This window comes from Lynx canadensis, chromosome B3 (assembly GCF_007474595.2).
Source record: "Lynx canadensis isolate LIC74 chromosome B3, mLynCan4.pri.v2, whole genome shotgun sequence".
Lineage (NCBI taxonomy): Eukaryota > Metazoa > Chordata > Mammalia > Carnivora > Felidae > Lynx > Lynx canadensis.
In genome coordinates, this window is record NC_044308.2 from 54155249 (window position 1) to 54171892 (window position 16644).

General features: G+C 34.2%; 1 protein-coding gene across 1 annotated transcript in view; it reads left to right on the plus strand.

Annotated features, from left to right (window-relative positions):
* The window catches only part of FAM227B (family with sequence similarity 227 member B), a 198683-nt gene that overhangs the window by 22378 nt on the left and 159661 nt on the right, over positions 1-16644 (plus strand). Inside the window, 4 exon segments of the mRNA XM_030318221.2 lie at positions 2602-2651; positions 2653-2700; positions 8879-8980; positions 13524-13650. Coding sequence (XP_030174081.1) covers positions 2602-2651; positions 2653-2700; positions 8879-8980; positions 13524-13650 — 327 coding nt within the window.

The following is a 16644-nucleotide window of genomic DNA, read 5'->3' on the forward strand; positions in this document are numbered from 1 at the left end:
TTCGAGCCCCGCGTCGGGCTCTGTGCTGACTGCTCAGAGCCTGGAGCCTGCTTCAGATTCTGTGTCTCCCTCTCTCTCAGACTCTCCCCCATTCATGCTCTGTCTCTCTCTGTCTCAAAAATAAATAAACGTTAAAAAAAATTAAAAAAAAATATGGATCCAGTACATCTAACACAAATCAGAAGATAATCACATAAACAAGACATAAAAGTGCAGCTATGAGGAATTTTTAATATGGTTAATTTGGAGGATGCTTGCATTTTTGAAAGAAATAGTAAAGTGAAGAGTGGAAGTAGATATGGGTAGAGGGTGGTTGGAGTATGACAAGCATCTGGGTATATCTTGGCATAGATACCCAGTGTTTTATTTGGTAATATCCCTAGCTGATTTCAAAAAAGAATTTAAATTGGTTTACTATAGCATGTACAATGCAATAACATTAAAATAAATTATGAGGTTATAGTAAAGAGAATAAGTGTAGGAAAATAAAAATAATCAGAGAAGATTATTTCATAGAAATGCTTATGATAACAGACCAAGGGATTGAACTTAAGGATCTGAAACTTGCAAAGAGGAGGTTATAGGGCTTCTGTTACAGGAATAGAAGTATGGGAATCCATGGAATTAACGAATTCACCTAACCCCATCCAAACATGTTCCTTTACATACAGTCATTAATTTAGTTCCTTGATGAGAGAAAGTGTACATTATTCCCTCTACCTCCCAGAACAGAACCATGGTTACAGGTGATGCTTACTAAACACTTTATTGAATTAAAGTGAGTGAAAAATGACCTATATTCTGAATAAGATTAGAAAGCTGAGCCACAGGCATAATGATATACATGAATAGAAATTCAAAAGAAAATTAGAAGTCATTTTGTCTAACCTAGACTCAATGTTAGGAAAAAAATAAAGTTCCAAGTTAGATAATCTAGGTTTTAAGATATGTTTACATTACTTAATCAAAAAAAAAAAAAAGTATCACAGAGTGGTGAGAGGAGAAGAGAGAACCTTTTAACTTTTTCAGCTGTGCTTGGGGTTTTGGGGCAATTTCCAATTTTTGATTGTTTTGACTAAATATTGATATACTTTAAAGAATTTGAAATTTTACTGAAAAAGGAAGTTAGTGATACTAGACATAGCCAAAACAGAATAGAAGCAATCATGCACTTACTGTACACTGAAAAGAATCTTTGCTTGAAATTTGCAAATAATTTAAACAAAACTATTCAGCTTTTCCCTGTATTTCAATTTTCTACTTTTTTTCTTTATGTACTTTACATATTTCCTTATAATTAAGAAATACTAAATCTAAGCTGTTAAGTACTAAGTACTAAATTGAAGCTGTTACCAATGGACTCCATACTGTAATTAGTGTCCTATGAAAGAGAAGTGCCCCCACAGAATCATGACAAGGAATCTTTTTTGGCATAAAAGTCAGCATGATATCCTTTTGTAGACTTGTACTTGAGGAACAGTAATTCATACCTATAGATTTCATTAAAGTAAGTCTTGAACTGTAATGAATCTGGCATTTTAAAACTTTTAGTAAATCAATAAGATAAAATCATCTATTGAATGTGCCCATTTAAAGCAAGATTTCTGGTCAACATAAATAGATTTAACTTTATGTGACAATTTTTATCAATTGCCTGAAGAGTACACTCTATTTAGATAGAGTCTAGACTTACAATGGGGCTTGTTGGGATAGAATTCCAATATTGTTGTTATCTGTCTTTAGTATAAAAAGGAAATTGTGCATATATTGTGGAATTTTTGGCTGTTTCTTAGTCTAGCCTACAATGTCATTTAAATAGCTACTATGCAGATCTGATTTGAGCACATGAAATGTGGTTAGTGTGACTGAGATGAATTTTTATTTCATTTCTTTTAATTAACTTGTATATGAACTTTAAAAGTAATAGCTGATTCAGTTATTGAAGCTCTCAATTATGTTGGAGCAAAATCACAACTCTGTATTTTATGAAGTCTAAATACTGACCTAGTATTTATGATAAAATGAATTGTTCAAATGGAGATGTGCTAAATATAAAATATATACAGTATTTCAAACACCTGCTCCCACAAAAGAATGTAAAATATTTCATTAAGAATTTTTACCAACAGGAGCACCTGGGTGGCTCAGATCGTTTAAGTGTCCGACTTCCGCTCGGTCATGATCTCACAGTTCATGAGTTTGAGCCCTGTATCGGGCTCTGTGCTGACAGCTTAGAGACCTGGAACCTGCTTCGTGATTCTTTCCTCTGCCCTCACACACTCACACACTCACACACACACACACTCTCGTCTCTCTCTTCTCAAAAATAAACATTAAAAAGAATTTTTACAATTATATGTTGAAATGATAATATTTTAAATATATTTTATTAAATAAAATATGTCATCAAAATTAATTTCACTTTTTACTTTTTTAAATTGGCTACTAGAAAATTTAATATTATCTACATGGCTCAACTAAATTTCTATTGAACAGTGCTAGTCTATAACCATTGAATACATACTCTATATACAGGCCTATTTACATTAACATGTTTTATATGTATTTTAATTTGATCTCCATGTGTCTTTTGTTCCACAGGAAAAAGTTTTAAAATCTGGAAGACCCATTTTCTCTCAGACGCTTCTATGTGCTCTTTTACATGATTCATTTTGGTGGTGGTTTCTGCATAAATTTAAGGTATGATGTATTTTTTAAAACTTCTTTTTTAAGTTGATTTGTAATACAGTGAATTTTTTATAGAGATAGCAGTGGTACAAAAAAGTGTTTTTTTGGATCCTTTCACAGAAATTGGGTTTTTAGTATTCTTCACATGTTAGAAATCCTGTTTAAAATCTAGAGTTCTTTCTGGAGCACCAGGATGATTCAGTTGGTTAAGCATCTGACTCGGCTCAGGTAATGATCTCATGGTTTTTGAGTTTGAGGGCCTGCATCCGGCTCTACACTGGCAGCAAAGAGCCTGCATGGGATTCTCTCATCTTCCTCTCTCTCTCTCTCTGTCCCTCCCCTTCTTGCCCGTGTGTGTGTGTGTGTGTGTGTGTGTGTGTTCTCTCTCAATAAATAATAAACTTTAAAAAAAATCTAGAGTTCTTTCAGAGGAGTTAAAACTTTAATATGGATTTCAAAGATCCTGAATCTCATTAATCAGAAAAAAATTGGTGAAATCAGTGTAGTGAATATACAGTTTTAGCTTAACTCAGTGCTATAATGTGCTGACAAAAAGGTAAACAGAAAACCCACTGTAATCATTGCAGGAATTTTCATCTGGAAAATAGTCCACACCTCTGATGGATACAGGGTCTTTATCTGATTCAGAAAAGTTAAAAAAACTCTGATTGGGTTTAAGAAGAGAAAGACATCTGGATATCTGGGAAAGATATCTGGGAAACAATAAGAGAATGGAAATAAGAAGCACATGAGTCTTACAGTTAGAGAATATGGGAGGCTGGGAAAGTGGTGAATACCAATGACTCTTGTATGTCCTCTGGATCTGGGAGAGTAGCAGAATGAGGAACCCTGGGATCACAGCCCAAGCACTAAGAAGATGTGCCATTACATCAAGAAGTTTACAAATAGACTCCACTCTCTACCTTCTCCAGCTCAAATTACTTGCACAAAGCTACTTATGGATGTCACAGGAATTTTTGTACCATGAAGAAATGGGTGTTAACCAGTTTTACATACAAACCATTCAGTTAGTGCTATATGTTAGAATAATTAGTGTAATTCCAGATTAAGGTTATCTGTCCTGTATTTCTGATATTGTTAGGAGCTCTGGATATAGCATTATCTAGTGAAATTCATGAAATCAGGAGAATTTCATCACCTTAAATTTCTTTCTCTAGATCTGGATGCTGAATTTATGTTTTTCCTTGAAACAGAGAAACATTACATTCCGGCTTTAATCTGTTAAGATTATATGTAACAAGTTTTTGAAGGAAACATAATCTAAGAGTGTTTCTAGTAATTGTTTTGTCAGGCAATAATAGTGTTTTATGCTTTGAACAAACACAGATTTGACACCAAAATATAATGACCCCACTGCATTTATATTGTTTTTTTGGAATAATAAGGAATAGATTTTTTTTTTATCTTTAACCAAGCTATTCTCAGAAACTAGTGGCTTTCTGAAATTAAAATGTAATAATTTAGTAATAACTTTTAAAACATTATAACTTAATAAGATTTCTGGTGTCCATTATATTTGACTTGTTTTGAGAAGGAATATGGTAAGTTAGTTGGATCAGTCTTCTGCTAGTGTTCTAGGGAACTGAAAGGGCAGTTTAGGGATCCAGATCAAATTGAAGCAAACTTCCCATGATTTAATGAGAACAATTCCTCTTTCGTTGTGTTTTGTTCATTGCATTTTATCTATGACTTTATTTCTAAGAGGGTTTATTATAATATAATACATATTATGTTGAAGCTAGTGAACTATATAAAGTGGGAATAGAGCTATTCCTTGAATATTTGTTTTGTTAGGTAAGCTCCTCTTTTAAGCTTTACTATCGTTTTAGATGTATGCAAAACACATAAATTCTATCTATATTTGAGTACACTTTATGAAGAATAAATAGTACTGATTTTATACCTAGAATATGGTAAAACCACAAACCACTTGTTCAATTACCAATAGTTTATATGACAAAATACATAATCATATTCTAGAATGTAGCATGCTTCAGCATGGTAGCTTTAAAACATATTTCAGTAATTGTTATAGATTAATATAAAAGCATATTTCCTTTATTGCCTATGTTTAGTGATAACTTGGTCTAGTAGGATTTTAAATCTGGTTTTCCCAAATAATTATTGTGAAACTTTGGGCTAGTCAAAAAACCTTTCTGAACTTCACTGATCTCATCTCTAAAAAACAAAACAGGTAGAAAATTACATATACCCTGCTTTTTTCCCCTAAAGTTGTTGTATTAAAAGTGACATGAATAAGAAGACACCTAGTAAACTTTGAAATACTATATAAATATAATATGGGATTCAACACAATAGAATTAAGAGATCTGACTTTCAAAAACAAGTTTATCCACTTAGTAAATAATGTGTTTCATAAAATAAAAAATCACATACTTGTATGTTTCTTGGGTAAATGAGAAAGTACATGTAAACTTGTTTACATGGAGCTACATATATAGTGTTTAATGGATATATCTATCATTATTATTATTATTATTATTATTATATTAATTGAGAGAACACAATATTCCAAAAATTGGGGGCCAATGTATAGGCTAATTAACAAAAGTTTCCCTGATGATGTTTGACTAGAAGAACTTCAGTAATGATATTGCAGTATACTTAATATTTTTAAAAATTGCCCTTGGGACTTGGGCTCCCCCCAAAGATTCAGAAATCTGGAAAGCACATTATTCCCACCCATAAAACAACAAAGGAAACCCATATAACCTATAACATTACAACTTTTTAAAATTTATCATGTAGAGTAAATTTCAAAGCAAAGAATGTTAGCAGGGAAAAAGAGAGTAATTGTATGATGGTAAGTTGGTTGATTCATCATTATTAATAATAGGAAAAGTCATAAATATACTTAGATGTTCCAACACCTCATTCTCAATAATTGGTAAAATATACAAAAAAATCAGTAATTATATAGAAGACTTGAGCAACACTGTCAACCAGATTGATCAATCTAATTGACATTTACTAAATGTTTCTCCTGACACAACATAATATAAATTTTTCTCAAGTACACATTAGACATTTACCAACGACTTTCTGAGCTAGGAAAACATCCTAACAAATTTAAAATAATAAAGTCATACAGAGTATGTTTTCTGACCAAAATGGAATTTATAAATGAATAACATAAAGCTGACACCAAAGCTGAAGATATTATAAGAAACAAAATAATCTATAGACCAAAATTCTCTTTGATGAATATTGATGCAAAAATCCTCAACAAAACACTAGCAAACTCAGTTCAGCATATTAAAAGATTATACACTCTGACCAATGGGATTTATTCCCAGAATGCAAGTATGATTTTTTAAATGTTTATTTATTTGAGAAAGGATGCATGCAAGCAAGGGGAGGGGCAGAGAGAGAGAGAGAATCCCAAGCAGGCTCCATGCTATCAGCACAGAGCCCAATGTGGGGCTTAAACCCATGAACCATGAGATCATGACCTGACCCAAAAATCAAGAGTCAGATGCTCAACTGACTGAACAACTCAGGTATGCCAGTAAATGATTTTTTAATGTATTGTTGAATTTAGCCTACTAGTATTTTGTTGAGGATTTTTGCATCTGTGTTCATCAGAGATATTGGCCTATAGTTCTCTTTTTAATGGGTCTTTATCTGGTTTTAGTATTGGGATAATGCTGGCTTCATAGAATGAATTTGGAAGTTTTCCTTCCTTTTCTATTTTTTAGAATAGTTTGAGGAGAATAGGTATTAACTCTTCTTTAAATGTTTGGTAGAATTTGCCTGTGAAAGCCATCTGGTCCTGGACTTTTATTTGTTGGGAGGTTCTGTTTTTTGTTTTGTTGTTGTTTTTTTAACCCAGTGTCTTTGCTGGTTATCCATCTATTCAAATTTTGTATTTCTTCCTTTTTAAGTTTTGGTAGTTTACATGTTTCTAAGAATTTATCCATGTCTTTTATGTTGTCCAATTTGTTGGCATATAGTTTTTCATAATATTCACTGATAATTGTTTGTATTTCTGTAGTGTTTGGTTGATATTTCCCCTCTCTCTTTTATGATTTTTACTTATTTTAGTCCTTTTTCTTTCCTTTTTGATAAGTCTGGCTAGAAGGTTATCAATTATTGATTTTTTTTCAAAGAATCAGCTCCTGGTGTCATTGATCTGTTGTTTTTTTTAGTTTCTGTATCATTTATTTTCTGCTCTGATCTTTATTGTTTCCTTCCTTCTGCTGGTTTCAGATTTCTAGTTCCTGTAGGTGTAAGGTTTGGCTGTTTGAGGTTTTTCTTGCTTCCTGATATAGGCCTGTATTGCTATAAACTTGCATCTTAGAACCGCGTTTTCTGCATCCCAAAGGTTTTGGACCACTGTATTTTCATTTTCATTTGCTTCGATGTACTTTTTAATTTATTCTCGTATTTCCTGGTTGACCCATTCGTTGTTTAGTAGCATATTATTTAAACCCCATGTATCTATGGACTTTTTAGATTTTTGTCTTGTGGTTGACTTCTAGCTTCATAGTGTTGTGGTCAGAAAAGATGTATAGTATGACTTCAGTCGTCTTGAATTTGTTGCGGCCAGTTTTGTGGGCTAATTTGTGATCTAACATGGAGAATGTTCCATGTGCATTTGAAAAAAATGTGAATTCTGCTGTTTTAGGATGGGACAATCTGAATATATCTGTTAAGTCCATCTGTTCCAGAGTGTCATTCAAAGCTATTTGTTCCTGATTATTTTCTGTTTAGAGATCTGTCTGTTGATTTAAGTGGGGTGTTAAAGTTTTCTCTACTACTATTGTATTATTGATTAGTTCCTTTATGTTTGTTACTCACTCTTTTATGCATTTGGGTGCTCTTATGTTGAGTACATAAAGATATACAATTGTTACATTGTTGGATTGTCCCCTTTATGATGATACAGTATCCTTCTTTGTCTCTTGTTATAGCCTTTGTTTTAAAGTCTGTTTGTCCCATACTTAATTATGGGTACTCTTTCTTTTGACATCCATTTGCATGATGTTTCTCTGTCCCTTCACTTTCAATCTGAAGGTGTTTTTAGGTCTAAAATGAGTCTCTTGTAAGCACCATAAACTATTTGCATAAACTACCATTTTTATGTTGCCTGTCTACACAGACTGCTGTCTCTTTAAGGGTGGCGACCCAGCTATCACTTGCCCTCCTGGCTCACCCAGTGCTGAGTCAGATGACTTTTAAAGCTCCAGGCTCCAAGTACCACTGGTTTTATAAATTCACTGAATTCAGCCCCTCTAGTTTCTAGTCAAATGCTATGGAGATTAGTCTTCCCTATGTGAGCTCCCTGGTGTAAAGGCCCATTTCTTTGCCCTCTCCAGACATGCAGCTCCCTCCCTCCTACAGGCAGCCTCCCTCCACCTTTCTGACTTTCCTAACCTTTTAGATGCAGATTCTTCTCTAAATTTAGTTGTGGAGTTTGTTCTGCCAGTCTTTGGATTGCTCTCTGGTCTATTGACTTGGATGCTGATGATATCTAGTTGTAAATGTGGATGGGGTGAGCTCAGGGCCCCCCCTGCTCCGTCATCTTCCCAAGCTAATCCTATCAGGACTTCACTAAAATATTGAAATTATTTTCTGTATACATTTCTTCCTTCTTACAACATGCTGTGTCTTTAGTATCATGTCACAATTGTACTACTTCTGGCTGTGGCTGTCTCATCCTAGTAACTGCTTTAATTTTATGCTGAGTTACTGATAAAAATAGAGTTAAAGTGGTTATAGAACAAGAGAATTTAAAACTCATTGATTGCCTCTGCATGCCAGGTTCCTTTAATGCAGGAATCTTTATTAACCTGTCAAATGTTTGTGTGCTCTCTGTGTGCCAGGCACTGTGCTGAGGCCTTGAAAAACAAAGTCAAACAAAACATGATCCTTGTCTTTATTTTACTATGCTACTTTAAGATATGTATTGTCAGATACATTTGGTAGATGAGGAAACTAGGACTAATTAGCCCAGGGTAAGGCAGCTAATGAATAACAGAGCCAGTATTCAAATTCAGGTCTGCATGATACCAAACCCATGCTTATTCCACTATAGCAACTGATCTGCCTTTTAAGAATAAATAAAATTATTGATATTATGCATACAAATCCAATTTTTAATTGTAGTATTAATACTTTTAATTCCATACATTTTTTATTTTTTAAGGCTGACAGAGAAAATCAAGATTCCTTGTTTGATAGAATTTCAGAAAGTTATGTAGTGCTTTTCATGAGCATCCCTGCAAGTCGAAAGGATACATTCCTTCAGGTAAACATAGAAATTAACTGGTTATGCTAAGCATTTTTAGAGCAAATGAAATAAAAATAGTTATTTTATTCAAACATTTATTAGAAGTTATTTGGTTACTTTGAAAGGAAATTGCCTGAAGTAGAGTAAGTAATGGTCAAATATGAAAAGTTATGCTCAGAATATTGTATTCCCTTGCCTAAAAGTCTTACAGAATCTTCTTAGTGTGGTACAGGTATTTTGTTTGCATATTGATAATGTGAAAACTGTTGACTTATCCTATATATATATTTTTTATTTTTTTCTGTGTATCTAAAAATTAAATATTTTTCTTTTCCCTTATAATATATCTTTTGATCTGTTTAAGAGGACTTGAGAAGTTTATGTTATGTGTAAGGGCTAAGCACCCGTTAAAGTAAACAAAAATGGACATAGTTATGAAGTTTTTGTTTTGCTTTTCTGTCGTTAAAATAACTTGAAAAGGATTGATTAAAAGGCTTTGTGTTCTTTGTGTTCTTTTAATGTGAAATGAAAATGTGTAGGAATTTCATTAGATATTTTTAAATTTATTTTTTTTAATTTTTAAATGTTTATTTTTGAGAGAAAGACAGAGACAGAGTGTGAGCTGGGGACCGGCAGAGAGAGAGGGAGACACAGAATCCAAAACAGGCTCCGGGCTCCAGGCTGTCAGCACAGAGCCTGATGCTGGGCTCGAACTCACGAACTGTGAGATCATGACCTGGAGCTGACGTCAGACTCTGAACTGACGGAGCCATCCAGGCATGCCTGATATTTTTAAATTTAAACATCTAGCATTTCAAAGCAGAAGCCACATTCAAATACTTTCGTGTTGACATCTGTAAATCAGAAATACATTCATATTTTGAGTTGATAACTGTTTTTCTGGGTAAAGCAAACTTAAAAACAGTAAAATGTCTTTCACAATGGAAGTATAAACAAACTTAAACTGCCAAATATTTATGTTCAATCTTGACCTATCTTACTTACTCACAGTCATATACACGTAGTGTCATAAAAGGAAACCAGTAGTGCACTGGGAATAGGGAGACTTGGCTCATGTCCAGAATCTGCTACTAATTACCTGGATGATCTTGGCAAAACATTTAGTCTCTCACTTCCACAGCTGAAAGAGGTTGATTAGAACCGTGATTCATAAATTGTTGTTTTGTGGAACAATGGTGTTCTGAAAGATGGACTAGGATTTTTTCTCTCCTAATACTAAATATTTTGTTCTGTTTGCATGTAAACATTAGTTAATGGTTAGGATTCTTGGTAAATTGCCTAGAAATGACAAAAACAGCTCTTTCTCCTATCCATAATTTTCCACTTAGTCTATCTTTTGTGGTGAGTGAGCCTAGCCTATGTAACATGGTTTGATGAAATCAAGCCTGCTTTAACACCATGCTTTTGAGAAAAGGATAACCGGCCTATTTAATATGGACAAAGATAGTAGTGGCACCATTGCATATCCCCCATTCTCCAATGTCTAGACCTACAATTTTGGTCCAAATGTTCTCCCCTGGGGTTGATATGCCTTCTGATAGATCCTATATTTATAACCTTTCTCAAATCATGACTTGATTTTTTTCTGGGTCCCTATTTTCAGTAGCTTTTTCCAAGGAGAAATTAGAAGTTGTTTATTCAAAATTCAAAGCCTCATTTGAGAAAAAATAAGATGTACATCTTGGTGATTTGACCCCTTGACCTGGATTTGATCTTCTTTTAATGCTCCCTTTCTGTTTCTATGCTTGAGGCCACCTCCCTATACATCTATCTCCTCCAGAGCTGTTTAAGTAGAAGTAAAGCCTCAGCTCTTATTGACCAATTTCCATTATTTTTAACTCACTCAGATAAGTTAGGGTTTTGTTACTGCTTGCTCATCTGATTTATTTTACCTAACAGAGAGAAATTTATTAATATTTAAGAATCAAAAAGTCATCTTCATATTCCACTATTCAGTACAAATTAGCTTAATCTAAACATATTTAATGTGGCTTTTACTTCTCTTTCTTCCAGGGTTATACAATGATAGACCTTCAGAAATTTTCCCAACACAATTTGACATTTGATCCTTAATCTCATGAAGATGAGATATTCACATAAAACTTTTAGTTCACCTTGTTCAACCTTTTAATTTTAATAGTCAGTATTACTTCTTATACCAAAATATAACATGTGATTATTTCTGATAGTAAAAAAAATGCTCATGATTCACTCAATAAAATTAAATATACCAATATATTAAAGCATTCCCCCAAACCACCAAACAAAAATCATGGAATTCTTCAAAGAATATCATCATTTACCAGAAAGTTTCAGCACTCCTGGATTAGGTAACTGTGTTAGTTGCCTATTGTTTCTCTAACAAATTATCAAAAATTTAGTGACTTTTCAAACAACAGAAATTCTTTATCTGAGACTTATAAAGTCCAGAAGTCCAAACTGAATCTCATAGGGCTAAAATTGAGGTATCAACAGGGCCAATTTCTTACAGAGGCTCCAGAGGAGAATCCATTCCTTGTCTCTTCTAGCTTCTGCTGGCTACCAGCAATCTTTGGCTTCTGGTCGCATCACTCTAACTTCTGTTTCTGCCATCACGTTGCCTTCTTCTCTTTTATAGTAAAATTTTCCAGAGCCTCCCTCTTATAAGGACACTTGTGATTACACTTAAGGCACACTGGATAATCCAGTATAATCTCCCCACTTAAGATCTTTAGCTTCATGAAATCTGCAAAACCCTTTTGTTGAATAAATTAACATTCCCCTGTTCCAGAGATTAAGACAGTGACCTCCAAGGGACACTTAGATTCCAAAAGTTTACATTTAATATTAAGGGCTAAATGCGATTTTAAATACTTATTTGACTGCTGAATACAAGACTAATAAATTAAAATATTTTAATTTTTTAAATATAAAACTATAGTAACTTTTATGTTTAGTCACTTCCTAAGAGAAATTTAGTTGTTTAGGGGTTTTAAGTCTAATAGAATAATACAGTACCATATATTTGTTGATATCTGATCATAGTTTTACTGTGTAAACAATATATAGTTATTACAATGTATTAACTCACCTAAACAGGTTTTAGTTATTTAAAAAAAGTTTGTTATTCTAGCCACACACACACACACACACACACACACACACACAACATGGTAATTATGTGACATGATGTAGGTATTAACTAATATTATGGTGGTGATCATATTGCAGTTTATAAGTGTATCAAATCAACATGCTGTATACCTTAAACTTACACTGTGTTATATATAAATCATATTTTAATTAAAAAATACATAAATAGGGGCACCTGGGTGGTAAGATTGCGTGCTTGCTCAGAGAAGCAGTAACCACTTTGTTCATCCTATTAACATCTATGTTCTAAAACCACATCTTGTTAGGATTCTGTTATTGATATGGAAGTTTATGGGGGAGAGAGAAGATGACAAATTTAAAATACATGTATATGGGGGCATCTGGGTGTCTCAGTTGGTTAAGCATCTGGCTCCAGCTCAGGTCATAATCTCGCAGTTCTTGGGTTCAAGCCCTCCATCGGGTTCTGTGCGGACAGCTCAGAGCCTGGAGCCTGCTTTGGATTCTATGTCTCCCTCTCTCTCTCTTCCCCTCCCCAACTCATGCTCTGTCTCTCTCAAAAATAAGTAAACATTAGAAAAATAAAATAAAATAAATTTAAAATATGTAAATATACATTTTATTATAATGATCTACACATGTCACTTTCTAAAAGAGGATAACAATACCAAGGTTAAATGAAATAATAATCATCAAACTTTATCTTAAAATATGATAATTAAACCTTATCTTGTTAACTTCATCCTTTATCCAAATTAAATTTTCTAAAATGCTAACAAATAGCCAAATTGACTTTATTTTCAACTCTTCTTTGCTCATGTCCCTCAGTTAGAGGTACAAAGAAGTGAGGAGTGGCCAAAAGCAAACTATAAGAAAAAAGGGACATAGGGTGCCTGGGTGGCTCAGTCAGTTAAGAGTCTGCCTTTTTGGGGCGCCTGGGTGGCGCAGTTGGTTAAGCGTCCGACTTCAGCCAGGTCACGATCTCGCGCTCTGTGAGTTCGAGCCCCGCGTCAGGCTCTGGGCTGATGGCTCAGAGCCTGGAGCCTGCTTCCGATTCTGTGTCTCCCTCTCTCTCTGCCCCTCCCCCGTTCATGCTCTGTCTCTCTCTGTCCCAAAAATAAATAAACGTTGAAAAAAAAAAATTAAAAAAAAAAAAAAGAGTCTGCCTTTTTATTTCAGCTCAGGTCATGATCTCATGGTTCATGAGTTCAAGCCCTGTGTCACGCTCTGTGTTGACAGTGTGTAGCCTGCTTGGAATTCTCTCTTTCTGCCCTTCCCCCGGGGTACACACTCTCTCTCTCAAAATAAATTTTTTTAATTAAAAGAATTAAATTTTTTAAAAAAAGATAAAAGGGACATACATATTTCACAAACTTAATAATTATTTCTTTGGTAGCTGAGATAGGCTATATAAAATATGAAATTATTCTAATATGACTCTTTTTGATAGGTGTATCCTGATTGTTTGGCACAAGCTATCTATGCAACATTCCAGGAAGCATTTCCAGAATCCAGTAATATTTTTAATGATGAATTTAAAGAAGATCTCGGGAATAATATTTTTCTTTGGCTGTCAGGTATGAGTATATCATTTACATATCGATCATTATTTTGATACCTAAAACTTTTAGATTACAGTATCTTGTCAAAAATTAGTAGTTCTTTTCTACAAAACATGTCATATTAATGCCTATATCTTAAAAAAGAATGATTATTTTCTCTGAAAGTTTTGCTGTATCAAAACCTGTTATTAACGTTAGAAGCCAAATCATTTTATTGACAATGGGATTGTTATAGAAAATTGAATTTCCATAGAAATAAAGCTATATATATTTTATATTTAGAAAGTAAATATTTTAGGCTGCTTTGGAACATTGTAGACATTTTTATGGCAAATAGTATTGGGTAAATTCTAGAGCTAACTTAGTTCCTTGTGGAAATATAATCAATGATTAATCAAGAAAAAGGTTTCTTTTTTGAATCATGGTATATGTGTAAGTGGGAGTGATAGGACTGAAAGGCTGAAGGAAAGTAAAATCTATCCTAGAGCATTTTGCTAGAGATTTAGGCAACTGAGTGTAAAACTAAAGTATAATTTCATGTTCCGGGAGTGACCTCCTCAATATTTTTTTTATAATACTGCTTCACTCTTATGGACTACCAGAAGCTATTGACTATTTTTAAATTGTTCTTATAAATCTTTTGATACAAATTTTGACAGATTTTTTTAAAACTGTTTTGCACCAATTCTGAACCAAACCATTTCTGAAAGAAAATGTTATTGGGGTACCTGGGTGGCTCAGTCAGTTAAGTGTCTGACTTTGGCTCAGGTTATGATCTCATGTTTCATGAGTTCAAGCCCCATGTCTGTCTTCAGACTTAGGTCATGATCTTGCTGGTCAGAGTTCGAGCCCCATGTTGGGCTCTGTGTTGACAGCTCGGAACCTGGAGCCTGTTTCAGATTCCGTGTCTCCCTCTCTCTCTCAAAAATAAATAAAACATTAAAAAAAAGAAAATGTTATATATTTTAAGGAGGGCGCCCTTGAGAGGTAAAGACTAGAAAGCAGCACTTAGAAACCACCCTCCCCTTCAATCAACACACACAGACCAGAGCCTCCCAATTATAGAGATAAATACAATGAATTCTAATATAAGAAATTAAAAGGGAATGGACACAGCATTCATACCAATATTCTATAAGAAAAAAATGTGATGAAGAACAGAACAACTTTCCTGCTAACCTATTCTACTATATTGTGTCCCCCCAAAATTCATACATTGAAGTCCTAACCCCCAGTACACCTCAGAATGTGGTTGTATTTCAGTATAGGACCTTTAAAGAGGTAATTAGGTTAAATGAAATAATTTCAATGAGCTCTAATCCAACAAGACTGGTGTCCTTTGAGTAGGGAGACACCAGGGATGTGGATTCACAGAGAAAAGGCCATGTGAGGACACAATAAGAAGTTAGCCATCTGTAAGCCAAGGGAAGAGACCTCATGAGAAATCAGACCTGCTTCCACCCTGATCATGGACATCCAGCCTCCAGAACTGTGATACATTTCTGTTGTTTAAGTCCTCTGGTCTTTAGCATTTTTGTTATGGCAGCACTAGCAAACTAATACAGATTTTTAAAATTAACTAGAAAAAAGTTGACAAAAACAGATGAAAATTTTTACCCAGCAATTAAAAACTGGAACAGATGAAATCAAAGGCATCAAAATTGGCGAAGATGAAGTCAGGCTGTCACTTTTTACAGATGACATGATACTCTACATGCAAAACTCCACAGACTCCACCAAAAAGTCTGCTAGAACTGATACATTAATTCAGCAAAGTCGCAGGATACAAAATCAATGTACAGAAATCAGTTGCATTTTTATACACTAATAATGAAGCAACAGAAAGACAAATAAAGAAACTGATCCCATTCACAATTGCACCAAGAAGCATAAAACACCTAGGAATAAACCTAAACAAAGAGGTAAAAGATCTGTATGCTGAAAACTATAGAAAGCTCATGAAGGAAATTGAAGAAGACACAAAGAAATGGAAAAACATTCCGTGCTCATGGATTGGAAGAATAAATATTGTTAAAATGTCAATACTACCCAAAGCTATCTACACATTCAATGCAATCCCAATCAAAATCGCACCAGCATTCTTCTCAAAGCTAGAACAAGCAATCCTAAAATTTGTATGGAACCACCAAAGACTCTGAATAGCCAAAGTAATATTGAAGAAGAAAACCAAAGCAGGAGACATCACAATCCCAGACTTTAGCCTCTACTACAAAGCTGTAATCATCAAGACAGTATGGTATTGGCACAAAAACAGACACAGACCAATGGAATAGAATAGAGACTCCAGAATTGGACCCACAAAAGTATGGCCAACTCATCTTTGACAAAGCAGGAAAGAATATCCAATGGAAAAAAGACAGTCTCTTTAACAAATGGTGCTGGGAGAACTGGACAGCAACATGCAGAAGGATGAAACTAGACCACTTTCTTACACCATTCACAAAAACAAACTCAAAATGGTTAAAGGACCTGAATGTGAGACAGGAAACCATCAAAACCCTAGAGAAGAAAGCAGGAAAAAACCTCTCTGACTTGAACCGCAGCAATTTCCTACTTGACACATCTCCAAAGGCAAGGGAATTAAAAGCAAAAATGAACTGTTGGGACCTCATGAAGATAAAAAGCTTCTGCACTGCAAAGGAAACAACCAACAAAACTAAAAGGCAACCGACAGAATGGGAAAAGATATTTGCAAATGATATATTGGACAAAGGGCTACTATCCAAAATCTATAAAGAGTTCACCAAACTCCACACCTGAAAAACAAATAATCCAGTGAAGAAATGGGCAGAAGACATGAATAGACACTTTTCTAAAGAAGACATCCAGATGGCCAACAGGCACATGAAAAGATGCTCAATGTTGCTCCTCATCTGGGAAATACAAATCAAAACCACACTGAGATACTACCTCACACTGTTAAGAGTGACTAAAATGAACAATTCAGGAGTCTATAGATGCTGGAAAGGATGTGGAGATACGGGAACC